Source organism: Pipra filicauda, unplaced genomic scaffold (assembly GCF_003945595.2).
Source record: "Pipra filicauda isolate LSUMZ 115617 unplaced genomic scaffold, ASM394559v2 scaffold82_size2718185_pilon, whole genome shotgun sequence".
NCBI lineage: Eukaryota > Metazoa > Chordata > Aves > Passeriformes > Pipridae > Pipra > Pipra filicauda.
In genome coordinates this window covers 643,544-671,381 of record NW_024105009.1, presented here as the reverse complement: position 1 = coordinate 671,381, position 27,838 = coordinate 643,544, and the positions used below count along the sequence as shown (strand labels likewise).

General features: G+C 52.3%; 1 protein-coding gene across 10 annotated transcripts; it reads right to left on the bottom strand.

The window, feature by feature from the left end:
* Nucleotides 1-1,318: 1,318 nt before the first annotated feature.
* PAX6 (paired box 6) lies at nt 1,319-27,051 on the bottom strand. Of its 10 annotated transcripts, XM_039390492.1 has the most exons (15): nt 26,986-27,051; nt 22,867-22,976; nt 20,149-20,291; nt 16,544-16,620; nt 16,150-16,204; nt 13,302-13,432; nt 12,360-12,401; nt 12,051-12,266; nt 11,312-11,477; nt 6,670-6,828; nt 5,773-5,855; nt 5,348-5,498; nt 5,110-5,225; nt 2,947-3,097; nt 1,319-2,136 (listed from the first exon to the last, which is right to left on the bottom strand). In XM_039390492.1, the coding sequence occupies exons 5-15, from the start codon at nt 16,157-16,159 to the stop codon at nt 2,051-2,053; spliced, it is 1,311 nt and encodes a 436-aa protein (XP_039246426.1). In that variant the 5' UTR covers nt 16,160-16,204; nt 16,544-16,620; nt 20,149-20,291; nt 22,867-22,976; nt 26,986-27,051; the 3' UTR covers nt 1,319-2,050. The 10 variants fall into 10 exon arrangements, with proteins under 10 accessions (XP_039246426.1, XP_039246429.1, XP_039246428.1 ...); XM_039390495.1 differs by lacking the exon at nt 12,360-12,401 and having other exon boundaries at nt 12,252-12,266; XM_039390494.1 differs by lacking the exons at nt 22,867-22,976; nt 26,986-27,051 and adding an exon at nt 20,610-20,673.
* Nucleotides 27,052-27,838: the final 787 nt, after the last annotated feature.

Sequence of the window (27,838 nt, the reverse complement as noted above, 5' to 3'; positions counted from 1 at the left end):
TTTGCTATCATCTCATGCTTTGAGCAAAACTGCTCTTTTTCCCCTAAAGGATCCAGAGTTTACGTGCATTTGATCTCGTCTGCAGCGCTGCAACTACCTCGGCACCTCAGCTCTTCTGCCCCAAGTTTACAGTGAAGCGTTATCTGCAGTGACAAATATGCCGAAAGGAAAACATAACCAGCCGAGATGGTATCTTTGCTTTACAAAGGCTGCTTGTGATGCCTGTGCTTTGACTCAAAACTCCCTGCACATTGGCTTTTTAATCATGAGATCCCTTTTTCAGCACAGCATCGGGAGTAACAACTGCAGCACAATGAGCCAGCTTCATAGATATGGGAATGTTTAGATTTCCCTGCCAGTGACTAAAGGCCTTTAGCTTTCACTAGCCAGTCCCAGCTCGCATTGTTGTTGCCTGTTGATTTGTCTTCTCTCATTATTCCTTGACATGCAGCTCTCCACCCACGCCCACACTAACAACCCTCACACAAAGCGCATTGAGGTATTAACCAGGTTACAAGTTCAATGGAAAATTACACTAAGATTGTGCTGTGTGGCAATATAAAGGGATGGTATTCAGTCTCCCAAAGAGCCTGTTAAAAACACAGCTGGGTTGGGTTTTTTCCCTTTTAAGCATCCTAACAAAACCAATTTTTAGAAGTCAGGAATGTATATTTGTGTGCATGTGTGTCTATACGTACTGTTACAGCGGATAGACACGGGCGGGCATCGTGTCTCTGCCACTGACTGGCACGATGCAAACTCCCCACTGGAAATTCTGCCGGATTCTGGAGTTCATTTAGAGCATCCCCAGAAAGCCAAGCTAAATAAACAACCTCCTCCTGCTCTCGGCTGCAATTAGATACGTGAACCTATCTTCTTTTTGTTAGCCCAAATTACAGGCTGGCGGAAGGGCTGAAAGTCTGTAAAAACGTTTCTTAAGAATCCCTCCTTATTGAAAACTGAAAATAAAATCAAAATAAAACTTAATGAGATTAACCTAACACAGTAACAAAATTTGCAACACCACACTATAAGGTTAAAAAGAAAATAGTATAATAAAGGAAATACAAAGGCTTTGGCATGGTTTTTACAATCAACAATGGTTAATTTTGATATGTAGTTGTGAACAACTTCAAAACACTTAAGTTTAAAACTCTTGCAAGCACTTTTAATTGATTAGGAATGAATTCTAGATGCACAAAGATGATTGGACTGTGAACAGTAGTACAACTATATCTAAGAACAATTAACTCTTGCCGACCAAAAAGAAACGTATGATGCATGAAAATGTGTATAAAACATCTATAGAATATTCTTGTCAAATATAAATGAAATTAACTTTATTATAGAAATCATTCTGGGAGATTTCTAGGGAAGACAAATACTTACATTTCGACATAAAACAAATTGGATTATATCGAAGACACAATCTACCTTTTATCTATCAAACTCTTTTCTTCATCGAAGCTCTCTCTTACCCCCTGTTTGCACATAGCTTCAGCCGTTAACAACCTTTGGAAATACCAACAGATATTTTTCTTACATAAATCTAGTGCGTATTGTTCCAGGTTCAGTTATATGCAATGGAATGATACAAACTTGGAACGTCAATCCATAATCTATGAACAGATTGGTAGAAGTATTCGATATATCTTGATAAAACTCTTAAATTCGTGGCAAAGCTTGTTGATCATGGCTTCTTTTTTTTTTTTTCCTTTTCTTTTTTTTTTTAAACAACTTCATGACCAACACAGATCAAACATCCATCCAGTCTACATTGTTCTTTTTTTTTTTTTCATTATAACATACAAATGCCCATTTACAAATAATACACCAAAATGAATAAAAGTTTGGATACCAAAATGAAGATTTGTTCCAACTGATATAATGCCTTCAGTGTACAAAGGTCCTTGTGAAAGTCTTTTCCATGTGTTACAGCATAGGGCACAGTTGCAGTACAGAAGTACTCTGAGAGCCATTCTTCCTTTATAAAATACTGCTGAACATCCAACTGTTGTCCATATAGTCATTTACGGAATTAACACATGTTTTACTGTAATCTTGGCCAGTATTGAGACATATCAGGTTCACTGCCAGGAACTTGAACTGGAACTGACACTCCAGGGGAAATGAGACCTGAAAATTGAGAGGGAAAATGGATATTTTAGTTTTTCTATACATAGCACAATTTTTGCTTTACAGTTTCACAGATTTGTGCTTGAATTCCAGTAAGCATTAACTCTCACCATCTACCAGCCTGCAGAATCAGGTATGTGTATATTTTAAAAACCTATGCACATCTCACTGATTTGTTGTTATAAATAAACTGTCATGCTTTGAGATAAATGCCAGAGCCTCAGCTCAGTTGTATCAGTTGAGAATTCAGCCCAAAATACACTGAACAGTTCTAGTCTTTTTGAAAGTGTCTCCTGTTTATTCTGACACCCTTTTTTATCCCACTTTGCCTTTTTTATGCATAGGGTAGTATTTCTACAGGTTCCCTGCCTTTTCTATGACTTCAAATTTCTAGCAGTGAATAACATCTGACACAGACACAGTAAAAATACACCCAGTCTTGTAAACACTTTCACATACACTTAACCTCACTAGTGTGGGTTTCTCTGGTGAAATTTAATGCTGAAATAAATGCCGCTTTAGAAATTAATTAAACGGGGAAGATTTTGTGGGATGGGGGGCTCACAGAAGAGCTTTCCACCGTCCTGCTATTGGGACACCACCTCTGTTAATCTGCTGTCTTTCATTCAGCCCTCCAGCAGCAGCTTAAAAAATCAGAATTTTTGCTCCAGCTCGCAAGGTTTTACATTTTCATCTTCTGCCTGCTCCGGCAGCTACTGAACCCAACAGGGACCCCTCCCAGTGAACACACATGAAAAACCTGATGGCTGGATCAAGGAAAAAAGGCTGAGGGAGCAGGGGGTCACTCACCTGTGGAAGTGGTGCCAGAGGTGCCCATTGGCTGGCTGTTCATGTGTGTCTGCATGTGAGGAGGGGTGTATGTATCATAGCTCCGTCCATTCACCGATGGACTGGTGGGCAGCATGCAAGAGTAGGAGGAGGTCTGGCTGGGTACCGGGGGCTATGGGAGCAAAGGACAGGACAGTGTTAATTAGCAGTGGAGGTAAACACGGCATTAGGCTGCTCTGGATGGACGTGCCAGCCCTCAGCAGCGGGTGGGCACCAGCAAGAATGAGCTTCGGTTTCAAATCCAGGGACCCTGATGTAAAGCCCTGTTTAGGAGCTCAGCCAAGCAGCCTCTTCGCGAAGGTGTTCGGTCTAAAAAATCAACGTGGGCGGTCACTGGAGCTTTTTCAGGCATGCTTGGCGAGCAGATCCCTACATCTGGGTGCTAGTGGAGGTGCTACATACCTAAGCCTGAGTGATGCACTCATTTATACCCATGTAAAAGAAAGATGTCTCATACCATTTGCAGCCAGAGACAGGGCCAACATCTTACCTCACGTTTGATGATGTAACTAAAAACTGCTAGGGGTGTAACTAAAAATTACTCCACTGAGGCACACAGGCCGGTCCTGCACCTGCAAGCCTGGGGCACACACACAAAACCTGTGGGTCTGGGGTGACTGAGGCTCTGAAGAGGGATCCCCAAACCCATTCATACATGTGCATTGATCCCCTGTCAGAGTCACAATCACCCCAAACCCGCACCAGCAACATCCCAGGAGAACAGACATCTCCATTTATCCAGCCTTTAAAACCCTAACTGCCAGGGGGGAGAGCAGCTGGGGGCAGGGGTTGAGGGACCAAGCAGGGGTTTCTCCTGCTCCAGGGTGCCTGGTGAGTGGTGACCAGTGCAGCCTTGACATGGAGAGGCAGTGGGGGAGCAGGAAGCAGGATGAGTAATTCCCGCTCCAAGCACACAAGACTCAACACATCTGCACATATTTCCTCTGTCTGCACATCCCTGACACACACTGTCTCCAAAAATATTGACAGCCTCACTTGCTAGGCACACACGCTGTGCTCTGGGAGAACTAGCAGCTCACCGTGCATCCACAGGGAGATGCCAACGGTTTGGCTGCCAAACCTCCCTCTCCGACATTGCATGGCTACCATGCCACGGTGACCACGTAGGCAGGGTTTTCCAGAGCAGCTTACATGTGCCAGGTCCCTGCCCAGGTGCCCGGTGCTGAATCAGGGGCCTCCTGCATTCCCAAGGGTCCCCTCCTGGATCAGCCTTTTGATCCTTTGTCGTCTGCTCCCAGCCTGCTGCCGGGAACGGCACCGCCGGCCTCTGACATCACGGAACAGCGATGTAGCCAACATCACTTCTTTCCACAGACTTGCAAGACTCTAACTTTATTTGGTTAATTTTGGTTCAGCAATTAGTAACATAGTAATTGCCGCAGCGAAGGAGTCAGGCTCTCTAATCTGCTCGCCTGTCTCTAGCAGTGGTCAATGCTGTGTGCCTCAGACAAAGCTGTAAAACTCCCGTAATTGGCCAGCACCTTCCTAGGCCAACCCCACCATTAAAAAAGGAGGAATTTTGCATCTGAAAGGTCTATAGAAACAGACCCCAAAGGAATAGATTTCTTCCTAACCCAGCTGGTGATCAGCTAATGCTTTCAGGCATGAGGATTGACAGCTCTTGCAATTCTGGCTTAGCTGGCATAACCACTGATGCTAATCACATCCTTCCCTCTCTCAGGTGTTCCTAATGTGCCGCTGCCACAATACCTACACCCAGAACGTCGGATCCCTCCAGCAGCTTATTCAGGCAGCAATTTCCACGGTACGGCACCAGTGAGTTCCACAGGTTAACCACAGGGTTTTTTTCCAAAAAGCGTTTTTTCATCCCAGATTTGTTGCCTTGCGAATTTGAGGACTTTCCATTTTAAAATTCAGAAAAAGGTGCTTGTTGAGCACCACATCCTCCAGTTCCCTATCCCTTCTGGTTCTCCCAAAGAGGACATCTTTTCTGATGCCTTTGGTGCTGGTTTCCCTGCAGCATGATTTGGGTCCGTGACCCCTCATCCTGCAGAGGAAGGGCCTCCACCCACACTTCCACATATCCCAGGGGCCGCCAAGTCCCGAGGGAGCATCATTCCATGGTGGTGGCGCTGGACTTACTTGCATAGGCAGGTTGTTGGCCATGGTGAAGCTGGGCATGGGCGGCAGCGCGCTGTACGTGTTTGTGAGCGCCGTGTCCGTTCTGCCCAACATGGAACCTGATGTGAAAGAGGAAACTATAATAGAATAGACAGATAGATGAACACATTAGTCCAACCACAGTTACAACTGGCAATACAGTCTCAAAGTCTCGTTTTCCCAAGAGGATGGATGAACGTGAGCGGGTTGTTGGCATTACCGGGGGTGGTTGGTTGCGGGATCGGCTGGTAAACGCTTGTGCTGAAACTACTACTGATGGGAATGTGGCTGGGAGTGTTGCTGGCTTGTCTTCGCTGGTTCCTCAGCTTCTCTTCCCTTCTCCACTTGGCCCTTCTGTTGGAAAACCATACCTGGAAATACAGCATTTGAGAGTCGTGAGTGACCTTACCAAGGACTAGAGGCGTTGGGCCTCCCCACGTAGCTCAAGGCCGTGGCTTGCGGTGGAGCAAAGCAGTGGGTGAAAGCAAAGCCCAGCTGATGCTACTTTGCTGAAAGGGGGATATGGACAAATACCTGATCATAAATAGGGGCTGCCCTATAGGTGCTTTGAGAAGCCAGGAATAACAACATCGAAAGAGTAATAGTAAAAATAATAACAGTTATAATTGCGGAGCAACTCAGTACCTGTATCCTTGCTTCGGGCAGGTCTATTTTAGCAGCTAGTCTCTCCCTTGCAAACACATCGGGATAGTGGGTCCTCTCAAATTCTGCAGAAGGAAATATTCCTGCGTTAGTTGCAAAGAGTTAATGCGGCCGACTGTAAAGTCAGAGTTGTTCCTGCACTGCCTGTGCTCTAAATGCTCTTAAGAAGCATCACTGTAAAGGCAAAGCTGAGCTTTCTCTCTGTGTGTGTGTGTGTGTGTGTGTGTGTGTGTGTGTGTGTGTTAGGAAGGAGGACGCCTTGCCTGCTGGGGAATATTGCTATGGGGATAGGCAGGCTTGGGTGCAATGCTGCATCTTTCAAGAAGCAGTGAGGGCTTCTGCCTCCACCGAGGGGGTCCCCAAGGCAGCTCTGACCCTGTCAGCAAGAAGCGAAATGGCACGTTGCTAAATAACAGCGCAAAATCAGAACAAAGATCCGCAGCAGGTCAGAGGCGAGGTGCGCCCAGGCCGGTCAGGGAAAAGGGCACCTGCTCCCAGCCCCGGGCAGCAGCAGCAGCACTGGGGATGGGGAGCGAGTGTGGGGGCAGGCATGGAGGGCTGCTGCCAGCCCCAGCTGCCCGCCCTCGCCTTCCCAGCTCACAGCAATGCAGCCCGGCCAGAGACAGTGGGCAGGAGGAGGTTTTTTCCCCCCGAAATACCTTCCCTTTGAAAAACCTTTTAACGGCTTTTTGGGTCATACCACAGCCATCAATGAATATTTGGAGCTCAGTGAGTAAAAGAGCGCGGAGGGAGCCATAGACTTTAAATATATACGTATATATAAGGCACGTGAATGCCATGCCTACGTTCAGCTGTTAATGTAGTCGGGGCACATTTTGCTTTTCTCTCCCGCTTCAGCCATAGGAAAATGTCACTCACCTTTCTCAAGGGCTTCGATTTGCTCTTGGGTAAAGGATGTCCTATTTCTCTGCAGCTTTCTTTTCAGCTGGAGTCTCATTTGGGCCTCGTCTGAATCTTCTCCATTAGAGCTGATGGAGTTAGTGTTTTCCCCTCCTCCCTCCTGTTGCGGACAGCCATCTGTGGAACGGAGAGCAGGAAAGTGAAATGTAGGTACCCTTGTTTTAAGATCCCTATCAGAGAAATAACGCGATTGGAAACAAGTTCAGCCATGTTTGCTGACACCCTCCCTTAAAAATGTCTCGAGTATCAAAGCAGCGCAGCGCTAATGACATGGGTAACACGGAAACATTTCAGTTTCCAGCCTTATTGTAAACATCGGAGATGAAGAATTACGATCACCTGGTCTTAATTTCGTTTTGTTTTCCCTCTGGAATAAAACCTGCATAAAAATACTTTCCCCTGAAAGTGATTCTTTCATGAATCACTGCTGAAATGCCATGGCAGTCTCCTCTGCCTGCTGCATTTATTTACCTATTGCTATATTTAAAATACTAATGTTCAGCATTTCAGATTATCTATAATCAGTAATTCCTATCTAATCAATTAGATGTTGATAGGTTTGCAGAAAATGCTATTAAGAAACCAAACCAAGCTTGTAATCTTTTTAAAAAAATATTTATCCAGTTTTTATTTGAATTCTGCACAGTCAATTTCATTTTAAAGGTTGTGAATTTAGAAGTGCCTGCATTGTTCTGCAGTTTTATTCAACTATTGTATGAGTGTGCATTGCCTTGACACCTATTACTGAGCACAGCTGTAATTATATCATCACCAAGAACAGGCTATAATTGCTGAAAATGGAATTTTATATTTAGATAAAAGGACTGTCCATTCTTTGTAATGTGTTGCACCAGAGAAAAGTAAGATTTCTTTTAAAATTTTAACATGTAATTTTAAAAGAAATAGTAGCTAGTTCACTAACTAGCTAAATACGCTATTCTGCAGCTGAGCGTTTGGCATATCATTTAAGCGGTACATTTTTAATTAGGGCATTTCCACCACTTTTAATGTAATTTCTGTCATTAAACAGGGGAAAGTTTCATTGTGCTCGGGCGAAGGAGGCTGCGGCCCGGGCCGGACGGTGCTGGGGGGCTCCGCGGGCACCCCCGGCCGTCGGGGCCAGAGGGACAGAGGCTGCTGGCGAGGCAGAGAAGTCCTTGTCCCTAAATGAGCTCTCCCTCTCCTTTCAAAGCATATTTTTCGAGGCGTTTTGATGTCGCATAAAGAGGGAGCTGGGGTGAGGGACGCATGGGCTACTTATGCTAATTCCCTTGAAAAGTTACGCCAAAAATAAATAGCGACACTCCCGCGACATCCTTTAAATATTGTGGGAAATCAACTTTAAAGTAATATCATTTATAATCGGCGAACAATGGCCCCGGCCTTCAAAGCTCGGGGGGAATTGTGACAGGATCTGGTGGGACCCTTTCAACCACTTTGAAATGTTTTAAAACCCGAACTTTCTCCTCCATTTAAACACGGGGATTCAAGCGGCAGTGGTCACCATATGGGCGGCCGCAGCCCCATTGAGGCGGCCGGCGGCGGGTGAATAGCGGGGGTGCGGGGGGGGCCGCCTTTCAGGGCACACAAAGCCCCGGGCCCGGGGACGGCCGCCGCGGCGGGGCAGCGCCCTGCCAAGCGCGGGTGGCAGCGCCGGGGGCCGCGCCCGCCCGCGGCGGGGGCCGCGCTCACCTCCGCCACCGCCCTCATCCATCACTGTCCGCTCCGGACGGGCCCGCACCGACCCGGGGCCGGGGGGGCGGCCGGGGGGGAGCCGCCCAGAGCCTGCGGGGTTGGCCGCGGGCCCCCCGCGCCGTCGGGGCTCCGCAGAGCGCCCCGTCCCCGCCGGGGAGCGCAGTGGACCAGCCCGAACCGGGCGCCTCCCTTGCCCCCCACACTCTTATTATCTTTAAAACTTTTAAGGCCGTACTTTTTTTTTTTCTTTCTTTCTTATTTTTTTTTTTTTTTTTTTGCCACTCCCCATCTCCCCCAGACCTTTCGGCCAGCTAAAAGTTTCACCTAAACTCGCTTATGATCACTTCAAACCCCAGCCCATCATTTCAAACCCCAGGACAATTAAGATATCTTCTTTTTAGACACCCACCCACCCCCTTTTTTTTTCCCTAGTTTTTTTTTTCTTTTTTTTTTTTTTTTAAAAAAAGCCCCTAAAAGGAGTGATCTCAATAGGACTGTTCCACCTTCCAGACCTAATCCGTAAGAAAGCAAGTGAATGTCCGTCCCTATTATCCTATAGCTAGACCATCTGACGCTGGGTATAGGATTTGTTTCCTGGAAAAAAAAAAAAAAAAAAAAAAAACAAAAAAAAAAAGACGCTGGGAAATAAAATCATTCCTTAGTTTCTTAGTGTCTTAATCAGTGAGGCGGAAAACAAGCAAAAAAAGATAGCAAACCAATTGCGGCACCTCTCAGCTATAGAGCCGGGATCAAAACATTGTAGCATCTGTTGAAAGGGAAAGTGTCTAAATCCTATAGAAGGCTTTAGTCTTATAAGAGAGGGAGGGGATAAAAAAAAGATAAGAAACAGTGTCTCGGTGATCCCTAAAACCACTAAATCACTGGAGAATTTCTCTCGGATAGAGATGTCTCTTTTTGTTCTGTCAGCCCTCATGTATCCATTATTTTATTCACTGCTGCATGGCGTTTATCAGATTGAGACCATATTTGTACCCCTCTGAGACCTAACCTCGCCTTATGCTTTTTGAGTAATGGACTCTTAAAATCCAGTAACATACCCCTGCAAGGGAAAAACATTAGAGGGAGCATGAATATTCCAGAGGAAATCCATTTTATTAATTTTAATTTTGCCATGCGGATGTTTTAAGTGCCTGCCTGCCTCCCCCTCGCCTCTCCTGCCCACGCACACACGCGCCCCCGGCCCGAGCCAGCCCTGCCCCGCAAACGCTTTATTTCGGCTGCGGTTTTAGGAGGGGGCTCTCGAGGTCCTCCCGCCGCGCACTCTCCTGCCCGGGGAACTGCGGGAACTGCGCTCATCTCCACGCCAAGGGAAGGGGCCACCACGGGCTCCCCAAAGCGCCACCGACTCCCGCACACTCCCGGCCTCTGTGGCACAGGCGGCTCTGCCGCAGCGCTGGTGCGGCCGAAGGGCCGCCGGCCCCAGGTGAGCCCGTCCCGCACCTCCCGCACCCGCGGCTGGGCCTCGCAGCCACTGGCTCTGCGGCCGGGAGCGCCCCAAATTTCTCAATTTAACGCCTCTTTTAAGAAAACAAAAACAAACAAACAAAAAAACCCACCAAAACCACACACGGGCGGGAAGGGAGGGCGCCCGGCCGGTGGGAGCCGCAGGGGCGGAAGGTGCGGTGCCTCCGCCACGCACCGCTCCGCGGTTTGGCTCTCGGGTGCGGGGCAGGGAAGGAAGGGCGCCGAGACACGGGGATGGCCGAGAGGCCCCGGGCCGGGGCAGGGCCCCGCAGGTAGGGGCGAGCCGGGGGTAGGAGCCGTCCCGGTTCCTGGGGTGGACATCGGGCAAAACAAAATGTTAAAAAAAAAAAAAAAAAAAAAAAAAAAAAAAAGGCAAAACAAACAAACAAAAAAACCCCAAACCAAACCAAAACCACAACCAAACAACAAAAAACACCAAAGTGGGGGTGGGGGGAAGCGAGGACTCCGCTCTATCTTTCTAGTGTCCTTCATAGACTGTTTTCTTCTCTTAAAACTGACATGTCTAATTGGCAAGCGGTGCCATATCGTGTCCAGAGGTCTCCTGTGGAACATTTCTACAGCTGTCTCCTTCAACTAGACGCTTATTCATGTCGCCTTAATGAGAAACAAAACGATCTCTAATGAGCAATTACATAGCGACAGAATTGTTCCCATAACAAATTCTTGCGTGTGACAGAAACATCCTTTGTACCAGATATTCCGCACACTGTTACCGATTTTTTTTCCTTGCGGGGTGAAAACAAAAAGCAGGTTGTTGTATATAGACACCTCTTCTAAAGGAATGACCAGAGCCAGGGAGAGCCGCGCCTCAACAGAGCCCACATTCAAAAAGAAGCCATTAACCATCTTAAGTATGTAACGTAACATCCCATTATCCTTCATATTATCCCCTTGTCATTCCTACAACAAATACCTATTAATCTTCAGGATAAACAGTTTCCTATATTTACAAAGTTGTTTCGGGTCCATTGAGGAGGAATTATAATCAGCCCTACGGAGATAGTTACCGATCGCCCTGGCTTTGCAGAGAGACCCCGACGCGGGAAGGCGGCCCGGGCGGGGAGCGGGAGCCCTAATTACCGGGCTGAGGTTAAGGCTCAGCCCTGCATCCCGCCCGGCTGCCGGCACCGCAGCTCGGCGGATGCGGCTTTGGCAGAGGATGCTCCTGAGCTCCTCTGCCTGCCGCCCTGCCGGGGCCGGGTCTGGACGCCCCCCCGGGCCGCCGGACCCCGCACCCGCCTGCCCGCAGCCACCCAGAGAGGCGGCGGGAGGGACACCGCCATCCTCAGGGCTGCGGCCGGGGAGGGGGCGAGGAGGACCCGCATCGGGGCCGCCTCCGCCGAACGAGACCGAACCGAGCCGCCCCGGGCCGCGGAGAGGCGACCGGGCTGTCCCTTACCTTGTGCAGGCTGCCCGGGTACCGAGGTGCCGGGATACCAGCCGGGTCGGGTGCCCCAGGTCCCCGTCTGCCCGTTCAGCATCCTTAGCTTGTCGTACATCCCGTCGGCACCCATCTGTTGCTTTTCGCTAGCCAGGTTGCGTAGGACTCTGTTTATCGACGACACCTGGAAGGCAAAGGACAGGAAAGGCAATGGTAGTGCGGTAGCGCGCTCCCCGCCAGCCGCCCGCGCAGCCCCCGCGTCCCCTCCGCGCCCCCTCCGCACAGCGGGCGGCTCGACCTGGGCGCAAGTCAGGGCTTCCCCGAGCGCCGGCTGCGCGCTGCGGCCGCCCCGCACCGCCGTGTCCCAGCCGCCCCGACTCGCTCACTGCTGGTGGTGGTGGTGCAAACAAACAAACAAACCACGGGAAAAAAAAAAAAAAAAAAAAAAAAGCCAAGGAAAAAAAAAAAAAAAGCCCCAAACCCAACCCTGCAAAACCAGAGTGATGGCTTCGACTGATGCTCGCAGTCCTGAGGCACCAGGCGCAGGGGTGACCCGCATATTGTTTTTTATTTTTTTTTTTCCCTCCTTAGAGGCATTTGTCAGATTCTGTATGAAAAAATGCGTCTGACCCTGCCACATGCAAATGATGTGAACCTGCTATCCTCTCCTCTGATACCAAAACAAAGGAAGCAGAGGCTCGCTACGGCTACCCAGCATTGTACACAGCACACAGGAAGGGTTTTTTCATGAACTTACACTGGGTATATTATCGTTGGTACAGACCCCCTCTGATAGTAATCTGTCTCGAATCTCCCACGCAAAGATGGAGGGGCACTCTCGTTTATACTGCGCTATTTTGCTTACAACTTCTGGAGTCGCTACTCTCGGTTTACTACCTCCGATTGCCCTGGGTCTGATGGAGCCAGTTTCGTAATACCTGCCCAAAATTTTACTCACACATCCATTCGACACCTGGATAGGGAAGTGGACAGAAAATCACATTATTAATAATTTCAAGACAAAAATAAAATTGTTTAAGTATGCATTAAACAATGACAAGCTTACGTTTTGATTGTCCAGCACTTGGACTTTTGCATCTGCATGGGTCTATAACACAAAAATATACCTTAAATGGTATGAGAACTTACTTAGAGAGTCTTTTTTTCTTTAAAAAAAAAAATTACATTCTTGGCCCTACCCTCTACAAAAGTGATACTTTAAAAACATCTGGGGAAAAAAAAATCATCTGGTCAAAATGTAATTCTTTTAGCATCAATGTTAAAATACTCCTTAAATGCGAACAATAGCTAAGCCAGACTAGTCTCCATCCTCCTCACTGCTCTTAGCCAAAATACTTGCGGGGGACAGGGTGAGTGAGGCGTTTTCAAGACCTACATTTACAAAGTACCCCTGAGCTGCGCCAGATTGCATGAGTGTCTGTAGAGACAGATTCCGGGCTAAAACAGCGTGGCTTTGAGGGGGGTTCTTTTTTTTTTTTTTTCCCTCTCTCTCTCTCTAATTTTTTTCCGCTTTTTTTTTTTTTTTTTTGGTTTGTTTTGCTTTTTTGGAAGAAAAAAAAAAGGTAAAAATAAAAAAGCAGTAAGCCACGCCAAATGCATACAGATATCACAAAATCATAAGCAAATAGGAGGGGGAAGGAGGGAAGGAGAGGAAACTGGAATTATGCCGAGCCGTATAATTCAGTTTATTACAGCGAACTAACTGCAACGACAGTGCGGGTTATCACCGGATGGGAATAAAGGGGAACGAAAAATAAAAATTTAAATATTTTAAAAGGCATATATATATAGATATACGCGTAGAAGGGTCTATTTGCAGCAACAATCGAGCAGATGGATCGTTTTATTAGGCTGGAAGGCGGGTGGTGGTGGTGCGTGGGTGGGTGTGGGGGGGTCGCATCAGCGCCCGGGCGCCCGGCGGTGACACAGCGGCGCTGGAGCGGAGCGGACGGAGCGGTGGGAGGACGGGGGGCGCCGCCGCCTTCACCTGCAGGATCCGGGAGATGTCGCAGGGCCGGGCGCCGCTGTGAGCGAGTTCCACGATCTTCTGCCGCGTGGAGTCGGGCAGCGGCCTCCCGTTGACGAACACCCCGCCGAGCTGGTTCACGCCGCTGTGACCTGCGGGAAGCACAGCGCCCACCATAGCACCCTCCGCTCCCGCCCGACCCGCGCACACCCCGCCGGGAGAACGAGGGCTCCGCGCAGCTCCGCCGCTCCGCTCCGCGCCCATCCGCTCCGCCCGACCGGGGGGCCACCGCTCCCGACCCGGCTCCGGCCTCGGCCCCGTCCTCGCCCACTGCTCCCCGGGAGCCACCGCGGCTCAGAAAATGCGTTTTCGCCGCACTCCCCGTCTGCGAAACCCGCGGCAGCGGCGAACCCCCAAACCCAACCCAAAAGCCCAGAATATTCCTGGGCTGGATCGCCTTGGGTTGCTCCCTTGCTTTGCCTTTTTTTTTTTTTTTTCCTCTTCCTCCCCGCCAAAAAAAAATAAAAACCCCAAAGCCCAAAGCCCAAGCCCAAGCGAGCCTGCCTGCATCCGCACAGCCGCAGCTCGCTTCGCCAAAAGCAAAGCGAGAGGCTGCCTCGCCAGTGCCCAACCTGAAGCTCCAGGCTTTGGAGGGTCTCCCTGGAGAAGCTCTGCTCTACGCGCTCTCCGCTCTCCTCTCTTTGGAGCCTCCTGATAAATTGACTCCAAGAGCCCAGGCTTCTTAGCAATAAATAAGCTCCAAATATAGAAGAGGGGGAAAATATGATGAGCCTCTCTGACATTTGTCTTTAAAATAAAACTAGCTGCACGTCAAGTTTGAGCTTAATTTCTGGAAATAGGCGGAAGTCGCCCCGGATCATGCATGGAAGGCTAATTGAAAAGATCAGTTGGAGCACTTGTGGCAGGCGTGTCACTTTATGACAGTACTCTGCTTTTGAAAATTGCATCGTCACGACAAATAGTAGCATGATAAAACGACCCTTTCTGTCCGCATTTGGATATCACTCAGACTAGATTGAACTCTACTCGCTCTCCCTCCGAGGGAGGCTGCGGTTTGCGGTAGCCGGGGGCTCTGCGCGGACACACCGAGGGGGCGCGCTCCCCGCGCAATGGATTCGAAGTGACATCGGGGCTGGGGAATTTGCCGCCCCGGCCCAGCAGCACGGCCGGCGCTGCGACCTGCGCTTCCCACCGCGGGGAGAGGAGCCCCGCGTCCCTCCCCGCCCGCGCCCCGGGGGGCTCGGGGCTGCGCCCCGGCGGGCGGGCCGGCTCGGGGCGGCGGTGGGCGGCCGGGGGGCGCAGCCCCACGGCTGCTCCCCCCCCCTGCTCAGCCAGCGTCCGTCGTCAGCCCCCCCTCCCCCCGTAAACGCGGTGCGGGGAGCCCATTTCAAGGGGGGGGGGGGACCCTCTCCGACATAAAAAATGGCAGCGGGGAAAGCAAAATCAAAGTTTCACTTAAAAGGTTAAGCCTTAATCATTATATAATTTCCCTGGAGAGCGGTGTAGATCTCGCCCAGTGGCAATGATTATGCGCCTTGTATTCTATTGCTAGTCATCTAATAGGAAAACATATGGTGTCAATTTGGATGCTCTGCACCATATACACCCAGGAGTTATTAACACAAAGCCTGAAGAGCCCGCCGCGACCTTTAAACAAAATAAAGGCTTCACCCGAATGATATCTTTTCTGCGTTTTGCAGTGGCGATCCCAAACGGCCGAGTGAAGGCATCCCCTATTACCATAAACCCTCGGCACGCCACGGCCAAGGGCAGCCGCCGCCGTCCTTGCGAGGCGCAGGTAGTACCCTCCCCGGGTTGCCGAGGCTCAGTTTTTGCTCGGGATACATGAAAATTAATCGCACGGGCATGCAAGCAGCGGCCCCGATAGAAAAAAAGAAGGAAAACGACTCCACAAACAAGCATCAAAACAAACAAAATTTAAAAAAAAAAAAATCAACCAAAAAAAACAAAAAGGCGCTCCACCCAAGGATATCTGAGAAATCTCCAAAACCTCTGTTTTTCCTGATGCTCCTCACACGGGGGGACAACTTATCAACCGGTTGAACGGTGGGATAGACATCCCCAGCCAGGTTCCAGAGAAGCACCGAGGTGGGGGCCGACCGCCCCGCGCAAGGGCCGCGCAACTCGGCCTGCGCTCCTCCTCTCCACCGCCACACGTGCAGAATAAGCGCTCCCGCGGAGCCCACCCCGCGTCCCGAGGACATGGGGCCTACTCCAGACTGGCTGGGACCTCAGCCCCGGTCCCTTCGACCCCCGCGCAGCCCCTTCCGCCAGGACGCAAGGAGAGGCCCCTTCTCGCCGCCCCCCGTGCCCGTCTCCGTGCGCTCCTGCCTGATGCCAGCGCTTTCCTCTCTGAGAAACGCTCAGGCCTCTCGACGAGGTCTTAACAACAGCAGCGACAACAACAACAACAGATAAAACGTCCCCCAGAAAATTAATAATCCACAAAGACATCAGAATCGGGAAGCAAATAAACTCAGAAGGTGACGAGGAACTGCACCTAACACGGAGTGGCTTTTTCCTGCCCAGCTCCCACCGCAAACCAGACAGGGACACAGCCAGGTCCTGGGCCACGAGCCGGGGCAGTCCCCGTGGCCCGGGAGCCGTGACAGCGCTCCCGGCCCCCTCCCCGCCGCCCACGGCTGTACCCGCGCCCCGACGGGGCGGGCGGCGCTCCCGGCCGCGCAGGGGTCCCAGCTCCCGGCGGAGCCGCTTCTCCCTCCCCCGCCCGAGCGAGCCCTCCGCCTCGGTGTGCCGGCCCGCTCCTGCGCGCCCGCGGCCGCCCCGCCTGCCCTCCGCGGCCGCGAAGGGGCGCGGAGTCACTTACTGTTCTGCATGTTGGGCTGATAGAGCAGTATCCCACGGGGGTCGCCTATAGCAGTCTATCAGTGATAAAATAGGCGTTAATCAGGCGAGGTAGTGCACACAGTTAAGCTGCAGAGAGGCTAATATCTCACAGGCTGATTTTGTTATCCTTAGGCATCTTCCCCCGGTTAGTTTAAGGATTTGGGGGTTTTTAACATCTCAAGGCAAAACTGTACATATGTATCCCTAACACGCGGGGGAAAAAAATTAAGAGAAGCAGCCCGCCAAGTGGTTTCTCGTTTTAATTGCATGCAGGTGGCGTATTGCCTCGTCGTTAGTGCCCTTCGCTGAGGTGGTGTATTAAGTGGAGCGACAACAATCACAAAGAGAGTCCGAAGTCATGTTTTTAAACTTGCCTGAAAGCAGGGTGGACTGTCCTCTCATACAATTTAGGGACTCGCACATCTGCGTGTCACTAGTTAAAGTCTTCCCTCTAGGACAAAGCAGAAGAAGTATATTAAAAAAGTGTGGAGCGGCGCCGGGAAGGTGTGCGGGGCGGCGGGGCGCGGGCCGGGGGGAGCGCAGAGGAGCGGGGCGGGCGGCGCTGCGCGGGGGCTGCGCGGGCACCGGCGGCGGGGGCGGGGAGGTGGCGGGGGGGAGCCCTCCGCCGGCTGCCCTGCGTGCTGGGAGCGGGGCTCCATTTTTACCTCCGGGTATTTCCTCGAGTTATTTATTTCCCCCCCCCCCCCCCCCCCCTTTCCCCGCGGCACTGGCAACTTTTTCTACCCCAAACTCCCCGTCTTGTGATTAACTTCTTTTTTGGTCTTTAGATCTTCCCCTTTTTCACTGTACTGTGACACACGCTGTCTACCTCGCCTCACTGCTTTAAAAAGTAAGAACAGGAGGGGGTGAGAACTGTTAAACAAAGCCTACAGAAAGCGAACAATGGCCTCCATTCTGCTCCTCTACCCAAACCCCGAGTGCAGAAACCCAGGCTCCTTAACCGGCCGCGCAGCTTCCCAACTCAACGGACCAACAACCCTCCAACTTACAAAGAGCAGAGAAACAAGCCCCTTCTCCCTTCATTAGTGCCTGCCTTGACCCAGCGCCTGGACAGTCCCCAGCGCCTTTCCCCCCCCCCCACACCCCCCTCTCTCCCTCGCTCGCTCGCTCCCTCCTTCCTTCCACTGCTCCCTCTCTCCTCCTCTCGCCACCTTCCCTCCCTCCCTCCTTCCTTCTCTCTCTCCCCCCCCCCTCCCCCGCCACCCCCCGGCCCACTTATTTATTTATTTATGCGTCCCCATGTATTTATTTGAAATCGTCGCGGGTGAAAATGGAAAAGTAATTTCTCGTTATAAATATCTGGCGGTAATTGTGTTACTGGTGCGAGTTGTTAGGGGTTGTAAAAAGATACAACAGCTCAGTGGGGTGCTCAATTGGGGAGGGACAATTACAATAAAGAGCCCATTCAAGGGGGTTGCTAAAAAAAAAGGAGGTAAAATAATGAAATAGTCGCAGCCTTCATTTTCTCTCCTTTTTTTTTTCGCCTAAAAATACTCATTCTCTTTCTTTTGCGCCTATAATGAATATTAATTTTACTCTTCCTGCATATGATGGAGAATTCAAAGAGGCGCGTTTCCCCATTCAGGACTAGCCATGGTATAATTTATTAAGTAGCTTTTAGCAATCTTAAATCCATAAAAATAAACATCAAACAAGTACTTTCTCGCAGCATGAAGACTTTAACTGGTAAATATTTACTGCTCTTTGGAGAGCTACCTGATTAGCAGCAGAGCAAGCTACACTGTACTTCAATGGAGACGTGGTGATATCTCCTTCAGCTGAACTGAACGTGAAGTCATCCCTTTAATACACCAAACACGTCTGCATAGACACACACCGAACGGGAAACCTACTTCTCCAGACACAATTTCCTCCCATATTTCATGCACAAATCATAAGCGTGGGGCCTACGGGGTTAAAGAAACCATCCAGAAAGGCACCAGGAAACTTCCAGCCCTCAGCTCTACCCGCACGGACCTCAGAAATGACACTGAGTGGGTTTAAAAGAAATGGAGGAGGGAAAAATTAAAAAAAAAAAAAAAAAAAAAAAAAAAAAAAAAAAAAAAAAAAAAAAAAAAAAAAAAAAAAAAAAAAAAAAAAAAAAAAGAAGACCACGAAACAAAACAAACCCAAACAGAGCCGAAAGCGGTTTACAATAGAAGGCGAGGGTAGCCAAGATCTTCAGCAAGGTAAGAGGAGGCGTGGGACAAGGAGCTGCGTGTCTGCTCAGCAACTCGCCACCGCCTCCAGCCACCGGCCCGGCGGCCCCGGCCAGGCCTGGCGGCCCCGCAGCACCAACGCGAAATCGCCTCCTCCTGCCGTGACCCGCATTCGCTGCTGCCCCGTAGGAACCCCCGGACCCTCGCCGGGCCCGTGGGACGCGGCCGGCTCCCTCCGAGAACTGGGACGCAGTTTGCCGCGTCCTAATAGGCCGGGCCTAATCTACAACTCGGTTTTTAATCTCGAAATCGTCATATTATCTCATGGAGGAGAGCAATTTTTTTCCCCCTCTCCCGGTGAAACAGTAATTAGACCTTCAGGAAAAAGTTTCGCGTTCCCGGGGCAAATGAGAAAAAGATAAAAACGAATCGGTTTGCGATGAGGCGTTAGTGAAGGTCAGCAGCTATATACATTTATTGTCAAGGGCCACTTTTATTATTTTATGTCCCTAAAATGGAGAAGATGCTGTCACTTTTCTTCTCTAATACGTTGTTGTGGTTTTCCAAAACAGCCTCTGCCAGGTACATTGAATCATTCGAGAAAGTTTGTTTTTAAACTTTTCAGAAATGATTCCTGCTCTGCGTGCCCATGTAACCCTTCCGTGCAAAGCGTTACAAGGTTAAATTCAAACCCAGGTGTTTTTTTTTTTTTGCAATTGCACTTGCGAGGGGAAAAGGAATCAAGTTTATTGCTGTGCTTCGCTAGAGCAAATATATATATTTTTTTTTCCTTGCATGGACGAGAGTTTGCAACTTCTTAAAAATTTAAAAAAAAAAAAAAAAAAAGAAAGGTTTGCTGTAGCTGGGGATCGCAGACATGGGTCAAAGAGGCTTTGTAGAAATAAGATATATCAAGGATTTTTAAATTAAAAAAAAAAAAAAAAAAGCGTGTCGATTTCAAAAGGGAGTAAAAAAATTCCCCACGCCGGGAGCACGGCGAGCCCCGGTGCCGAGCAGGGACGGGGCGGTGCGGGGCATCCGGCGGGGCCCTCCACGCACGGTGCGGGCTGCTCCGCGCCCCCGGCGCTTCTCCCGCGCCGGAGCTGGGAAAGTTGCCGGCACTAGGGACAAGTTGGGAAGATCCCCGGGTGGCTGATTAAAGCTGACAGCCCTTCAGCTCCGCTCAGCTCCCCGCCTGTACCGCGCCTGGGAGCTGACTTGGCCTAGGATGTGGGTTATTTTTATTTTTTTTTTTTTTCCCCACGCAACTCTCCCGGCCGCTGGCTCTGTGTTTCTCCCCCACCATCAGGGGTGAGCCTTCCCTAACCGAGACCGCAGAACACAAAGCAGAAGTCGGGGACGGGGCCGCCCCCGGGGCAACGAGGCGCCGCTTCCCTCCCTCTCTCCCTCCCACTCAGCGTGGCGTGGGGCCGGAGCCTTTCTCGGGTCCCACCGCCCCTAAGAACTGGGTACCGGCAGCATCGGCACCACAGACACCGGCGCTTGTGCTCTCCCTGACCAGCAAACGCTGCGTGGGAATTACTGCTGCTGCTGTTGGCATTGGTTTCCGAGTCAGATGCTTTAGCTTTTCCAGAGGACACGGGCTCATGTGAAAGGCAGAAAGTTTGTGAGCTCCTGGGCTGGAAAGTTCCCTGGGAAGCTCTCCGGAATGCAAATGGGAATATGAGAGAGAGAGAGAGAGAGAGAGAGAGAGGGAGAGAGGAGGGGTGAGAGAGAGAGCCCTGCCTAAATATTAAAATGCGAGGAGGGAGAAGTTGGGAGAATAAATGAGCACTCACCTTTATGAGGCATCCTGTCTTGTTGTCAAAGCTCCTGTCAATAGTTTAAGAGCGCACTGATTTAAAATGATGGTGCTTTAAAAAGAGTTGCCAGCAAAATAGTTTTTCTCCACTGAAGCTGCTGGTTGTGTGATCTTGAATTCCTGGGAAGGAGACAGAGATTGACAATAAAATGGGCTGTCAGTGACTGGAGAGCGAGAGATAAAAGAGTGTGTGAGTGAAGTGGGGGAGAGAGAGAGAGAGAGGCAGAGCACACCTATGCTGATTGGTGATGGTTCAAGTGTATTAATGTGTGTGTGCCTTGGTCTCTGCCTCGCCTCCACCGCTCTCCACTGGCCCATTAGTGAAGCCTGACCTCTGTCATCATCCTCCAGCAAAACACTTCCTTCCCGAGGAGCGCCGGGGACCCGAGCGGGGGGGGGGGGGGGGGGAAAAAAAAAAAAAAAAAAAAAGCAACCCACAAGCGGCGGAGCTCGGGGGGCCGGCGGTCTCCAAACCCCACTTTAATGGCTCGGCGGCCCCGCCGCGCCCGCCGCCCGCTCCGCTCCGCTCCCACCCGAATATCGCCGTATGCAAAGCGCCGCCAGCGCCTCCCCGCCGCCCATTGGCCGCCGCCGCCCGCCCCGGCCCAATTGGCCCAGGCGTTTGAATATGAATGCGCAGGGCCCGGCAGCGCCAGCGCGGCCCGCGCCGCCCCGCGCCCATCCCGCACCGCGCCCGCACCGCGCCGCACAGGTCCGCCGCGGGAGGGGGGGCGGGGGTGGTGGTCGCGGCGGCGGCTGTGGTGGTGGCTGTGGTGTGGTGGTGGTGGTGGTGATGATGATGATGATGGTGATGGCGGGGGAGAGGTCGATTTGCATTTAAACAGTTCGCTCCCGGCCCGACAATGGAGATAAGGTGGGGGGGGGGAGTGGAGGGAGGGAGGGAGGGAGGGAGGGAGGAAGGGGGGAGAGGGGGAGTGTGTGGAAATAACATTCAAATGGTAAAGGCATAAATATTTGGGAGACAGGCGAGCTTTGTCGCCGGTGAATCGCCCCCGGGAGCGCCCCGAGGCCGCCCGCCACCCTTCCCTCCTTCTCCCCCCCCAAGCCCCCCGCCTTTTTTCCCCCCAGTTCCCGGCTCTGCCCCGGCCGGGAAAGAGCAGAGCAAATACACCATTTACTTTGTGTATTGAGGGCTCTTGTGAAAAGGCCCTGAAGAGTCCTTTACCAAACACTCACCAACTTCTCCCACGTGCCATTTGTTGACTAAGGGCTGCCCGGCTGATTTTTTTTCTTTTCTTTCCCTTTTTTTTTTTTTTTTTTAAAGATCCCACGGAGGAGATGGAGGAGGGCAGAGCCTGACGCTGGGCAGTGCTGCCGCTTTGTGCCCGTCCGAAGAGGCTCCCCCCGCCTCCCCTCTCCTTTTGCAAAGGGACCCCCTTCACTGGCTGCCAGAAACTCAAGGGGGAAAGTAAGTAAATGACTTTGCTGCTCTGACCACACACCACAAGTACATTTGTTGAATGCCGGACTATTAAGACACACCTCAGTAAACTCTAAAGCAACCCCTCAGCGCATGCATTTAAGGTTACACTGGGAGCACCAGTCCGAGCTCAGGGTGTCCCAATCGGTTATGGCGAGTGGGCCGGGGGGAGGGGAAGGGGGGTCTGCACCGGGAAAAAACAATAAAAAAAAAAAAAGGCTTGGGGAAAGAAAGAGAAGAAGAGACAGGAAAAAGAAATTCCAAGAGCCACCGCGGAAAGTGGAGAGTATGAACGCGCAAAGCATAAAATGAAGTCGTAGCCGCATACACTTGACTTCTCTTGACATGTGAAAAGTGCTAAAAGTCAAAGCTCATCAATAAAGTATCTTGAAATTGAATAAGAGCCCTGACAACCATTGCATTCTTAAATAAAGTACAATGAGGAGACAAACGACTCTGCCAAGGAGTTTGCATGTGAGTGAAAGGGCGCCTCAATGGGAGCGGGATAATGGGCTGCCCGGCCGTCATGCACTGTCATCCCCGGTCCCGCCGAGAAGCTGCCACAGCTCCCTAATAGCACAAAATGGGCTCTTAAGAGACTGCTGCCTGCCCCTCCGCCGCTCCCTTCCCTACCCTTCCCCCGACGCCGGGGTACCGCGGTGACCACCCCGCTCCGCGCCCGGTGGGGAGGCCCGGGAGGCAGGGACTGGGGCGGACAACCTCCCCCCGGCCCTCCCTCCAACCCGGGAATGGGCCGAGCAAAGCCTTTCCTCGGAGGATGCAGGGAAGGGAGAACTGCCGCCCTCCCTCCCCGGGACCCGGCCGACCCCACCTGCAACGGCGAGGGGCTCTGCAGCGTTGGTCAGGCCTAAGGCAACCCGCGGGTCTTATTTTGGTTCGGGTTTTGACCCTAGTCATGCGTTTTTATAGAAACGGAGCCGACTATCTTGATGGACACACCGGGAGCATTTGGGAGTGATGGGATCTTCCCTGAAGGTAAGAGTAGTCCGGCCCTGGGGCTGCGGGGCACCCCAAGGGGGGCTCTGCCAAAACTAGGGGCTCGGGCAAGGACCTCCCTGCCCCGACAGCCCTCTGGTCCCCGCGCTCACCTACCTCCTCCTCTCCAAAACTTTCCAAAGTAACATCTGGCACTAAGTTAACCTGCCCGTGGCCAGGCATCATTTCAGGGGCGCCGAGGAAATTTTTCAGAGCGACAGAAGAGAAAAGAAACAAAGTCCAAAATGAAGTACGAACCTGTGTCCGGTGTGTCTCCCCTCCAGGGTGGGTGAGTCCCGGCGAGCCGACCCGCGGAGCAGCCTGTCCCCTCCTAGTTGGCCGAGGCCGGGCGTCCCGCCGCACGCATCCTGCGGGCGAGAGAAAGAGGCTGCGATTTGTAAGCTCGCACCGATCTCGAAGGCTCCAAAGGGATGTTAAAAGCTGGGATCTGGTCCTTTTTCTGGAGTGAAGTCAGTCGTGTCCGTGGCTTTTGATTTTTTTTTTTTAATCTTGCTTTGTTGTTGTTGTTGTTGTTGTTGTGGGGTTTATTTTCCCTGTTGCACTCCCTCTCTAGCAAATGAGCGATCTTTTTGGGTTTTTGTTGGTTTGTTTTTTGTGGTTTTTTTTTTTTCCAACTCTCGTCCACAGGGCGTTAAAGGAGGAGAAGAGAAAACCCACTTTGTCCGAAATCGCAGGCAAATATCATTTTTACAAGCTCTCAATTAGCCATCCCTTGGATTAGCACCTTCTTACTCCTCCTCGCCAGAATAAAGCAGCCGTAATCTTGTTGCTATTTTCCCCTCGGGCGCAGCGGGCTTTGTGTTCCCTCCCCGCCACCTCCAAAAAAACTTTTAACGCCACCACCCAGCACCCCCCCCGAAAAAAAAAAAAAAAAAACCAACACCAAAACCCTCCCTGGGCAGGGAGGGGAGGGCAGGGGTGAAGCGGTGACGTCAGGGCGGGGCGGGGGGGGGCGCCGGTGGGAGCGGGAGCCCCGAGCGAAAGTTGGGCGGAAGAAAGAGCGGCGGGGCGGGACGGGCCGCGCGTGGGAGCGGAGCGGATCCGCCGGTACCGCCCGTCCCGTCCCGTCCCGCCGGGCCAGGTCTGTCCCATCCCGCCGCGGGGTCCGGCCCGGCTCCGCGCCGCCATTTTACCTCCGCCGGGAGCGGCGGGAGCGGAGGGGCCGTGCGGGGGCCGTGCGGGACCGGCCCCGCCGCCGCCGCTGCCCCCGGTACCCGCGTCCGCCCCCCCCGGAGCCCCTCGGCCCCCAGCCCCGGCGCTCCCGGCAGCCGTGCCCCGCCGCGGGCAGCGGGACCTGCCGGGACTGCCGTGCCTGGATACTTCCCGAGGAAACGCTCTGCTTTTTCTTTTTCCTTTTTTTTCCCCCCATCTAACAGATTGCCAGCCGCCGTTCGTCCCTCCCTGCCCGGCCGGCCTGGTTTTCCTTTCCCTTTTTTATTTTCCCCTTCCCTTTCTCTCTCTCTTTTTTTTTTTTTTTTTTTTTTTCAGGAGAATTTTCCACTTTTGCAATTACTGCTCTCGCCTTTGTAATTAGAGGAGAGGAGCAGCAGCGCTGTGAGGTGCTCGGCGCGTTCCCCTCTCCCCCAAAGTCCTGCCCTCCTGCAGGCGCAGACCGCCCCCCCCTTTTCCCGGCCCGCGGCAGTGGGACCTCGCAGCCTCGGCCCTCGGCATGGACTTAGGCACCCTTTGAAGATTTCTCCTTTAAAATCCGCACAGGATTATTGTAACTAGCATTTTTTTCTGCGTCTGTTTTTTTTCCTTCTCTCCCCACACTTTTTTTTTTTTAAACTATTCCAAACAAAAAGAAAAAAATGGGCGTAATATAAAAATGGTTAAAAAAAGAAAGGTAAGTAACTATTATACATGGCAAGGTGCGGGTTTTTTGTTTATTTTTCCTAATTAAAATAATTTTCACCTTTTTTACATGATCTCGTGCCTGGGTATTGATTTGTGTTAAACAGCAACGTTTGCTTCCCTTTCGTATTTTGTTAGGTGTCGAGAGCAGAAAGTGCTGAGTTAGAGACTCCAGTATCGTCTCGTTGTATTAATATCTGGGCTGCAAACTACCTTTTTTAATACCCAGAAAAATGCTTAAAGTCCTCTTGTCCAGTTCGGTCTGGAACTGAAGAGATACACAAATCCTGACGTCTTAGACTACAATGCTTTTGCCTTCGGGACACTTAATGCCTATTTGTATATGTAGAGACAGTGTTTGAAACCTATAATGCACAGGACACTGAGTTAAGTGGAGCTTTTCTAGTTTATAAACAATCTGCGAAAAGTTTGGAATCGATTTAACCTCTTTTATGTTGGCCTTTTGCATAAGGCACAGCTTCATACGGCAGGATTAAAAAAAAGGCTTTCTGGACCCCGCCGAAGTCTCTCTGAAACTGGAAGACGAATATACACCTTTCCGTACGAGAAAGCCTTTGATTATAAATATGGGAAAACTGTCATGCAACCAGACCCGCTCAAAAAGCCTTCAGAAAAGAACAGGGGGGGTGAAAGCTTAGCGCATCCTGACGAGCTTTTTAAATGCTATTGATTGGGACAAGCTGTTCAAAACCCCAGTAACAGTTAATCTGCCTGTTAATCAAGCCACTAAGGAGCTCAATGCGAGTTTTATTAGCAACTGGAGAACACAGGCAGCAGAAAGGATCAAAAGCCTACACCCTTGATATTTGTAAAACCAGCCTTTCCCAAAAATATATTTTCAATTACAGAGTAATTCGGAGCTTATCAGGGCTCGCTCTCAGCCCCACGCAGATGGTTCCGCAGGCGCTGCCAAAGCCACGAATCCAAATGAACCAGCATCGCGCTGGCCCCGCCGAGGTGCGGGGGTTAAAAATAACGCGTTAAGGGGGGTCCAGCTCTCGCCTCTCTCCAGCCTCGGACTCTCCTGGCCTCCCGAATTAGTAGCAAAACCTAAACTTGGCAAACCACGAGGAACCGATAGAGAAACTCCTCAGATTCACGTCAATTGTGTTCTTAGGCTGAGGGGTCGAGGGCTCTTTTTCTTTAAGCTGGCATATTTGATTTATCGCGGCAAGTTTGCAGAGCACGTTTCTCTCTGCCCATCCTTTCGGTGGAGCCTCTCATTTAATTGCTAAAAAAAAAAGTTTAAATCGCAAGATTTGTAATTTGGAGAGCCTAAAAGTTGAATTTCAATTAATTTAACGACCAGGAATATTATTATATCGGCTAAAATCAACATCTGATCTTGTCATTTTTAATGCAAACCGATTCCTTTATATGTCAGTGAGATATGCATATAAAAGACTATCTGGTCAGAGGTAATTATGTCACAGCTTTTTCTCGGCATGACAGCTGGATAAACACCATCTCCAATAAACATCTCTAATTAGGGAGGAGGATCTGAGATAGATGGTGTTTGATTTATTACTGAAGGAGAATGTCCATTTACCGGTATATTATAGTGAAGCATCACAGGGAGCGTTCCCGCTAACGCACCGTAAGGAATATTTGGAGATGCTCGAAGACAGGTAAGCGGTGTTTTAGGTTTTACGCTGCTATTTTTGTTTAGCGTTATTTCGGAGGAAGAACGGCCTTTCTACGGTACCTTTCTCTCCCACTGACGCCCCGATTTAGTAGAGGCACCCAGGGTTGGGAAGCCAAGCCCGAGTTTGGGGCCCAAGAAGTGGTCGCCTCTCGGCGACCGGACCTTTCCAGCCCGGGTAGGGTGACAGAGCCTCCGCGGCGACCGGCGAGCCCCCGGCGTTAGGCGGGGAAAAGGGTGGTTGGGACGCGGCCCCCGACGGCAGCCCGGCTCGGCTCGGCTCTGCTCCCGCAGCCCCGCCGCCAGCCTGCCTTTCCGCGCCCCTCCGCGGGGGCGTCACGCCGGACTCTCCGTGACCCGCTCCCATCCCGTCCATTCAGCCCGGGGGGCTGGAGCCCGAGCCCGAGCCGGCCGCTCCAGGGCGCGGGGGGCGCCGAGCGGGGTGCTCCGAGGGGCGCGGTAACCCGCGGCTGCCCCCGCCACCTGAGACGGGTCACGGCGAGGGAGCGGGGCCCGGGTCACGGGGCGGGGGGAAGGGGAGGGGGCTGCGCCGCCCGCGCAGGGGGGGAAGTTTGGGAAGCGGCTCGCACCGCCGGCCGCCCCCTCCGCCCCGCGGCGCCCCCTCCGACGGGCGGGCAGCGGCCGGAGCCGCTCCCTCCCACCCCTCCTCCCACCCCCACCTGTTGTGCGGGGCTCCGGCCCGCTCCCCTCGCCTTCCCCCCGCGGGGTGGGGGTACCCGGGGTCGGGGTGCCCGGCCCCTCCCGTCGGGCTGGCGGCCGGCAGCGGCCCGCGGTCGGGGCGAGGGGCTGGGGGTGGAGGGGACGTGCGGGGACGTTACCTGTCAGCGGGAGCGGAGGGTCTGGGCGCGGCGGTCCCGCGGCCGGGAGGAGGTACCTGGCGGCTCCGGTCGCCAATTTCCACGCAAAGAACCTGCCACACAGTTTAAATGTCAATGACAGCAAAAGAGGGGTGCTGCCTTTGCACTAACTTTCCCTTAATATCGAAGCCAGCGCCTCCCCCCATTGGCTGGGCCGCCCCGGTGACGTCACGGCGGACAGTAGTTCGCTAATGAGACATTTTGGGCGACACGAGCGCGAACGGCGCGAGCCCGGACACCGCCCGCCCCGTCGGCGGGCACGGCCCTGCACGGCACGGCCCCGCCCGGGGTCCCGCTCCGCCCGGGGCTCCGCGCCGGGGCTTGGCCGTCGGACGGGACTCCCTTGGACCGGGGGCTCCCTCGTGTACCGGCGGGGTCGCTGCCTCCTCCCGCTGCCCACCGGCAACCGGGGCCTGCGGCCCGACGGCTCGCCCCAGCCGCAGCACCGCCGGCAGCCGGGCCTATCCCCGGCCTCTCAGGTCGAGGTTTGGGCTGAGGTTTGGCTTCTCCCCCTCTGAAAGGCGCTGCGAAGGAGGGACGCTCTTGCGCGGGTAAAGAGGCCCCGCAAAACCTGACCCAACCCTGTGGCTCCTGGGAAACGCTGTGGCCCTCCAGCTCGCCCGCAGGTCTCCTGCTGGAACGAGATGCCGGACCCTGCGAGACCTAAGGACAGGCCGCGGGACGGCCGGGACACGCGTGGGCCGCTCCGGCAGCCTCCCTGCGCCCTGGCAGCCTCTGCGGGTGATCCGGGGCCCTGCGGGTCCTGCCCGGGCTCCCTGTCCGCACCCTCTCCCATTAGAGAGGGAGGGAGAGA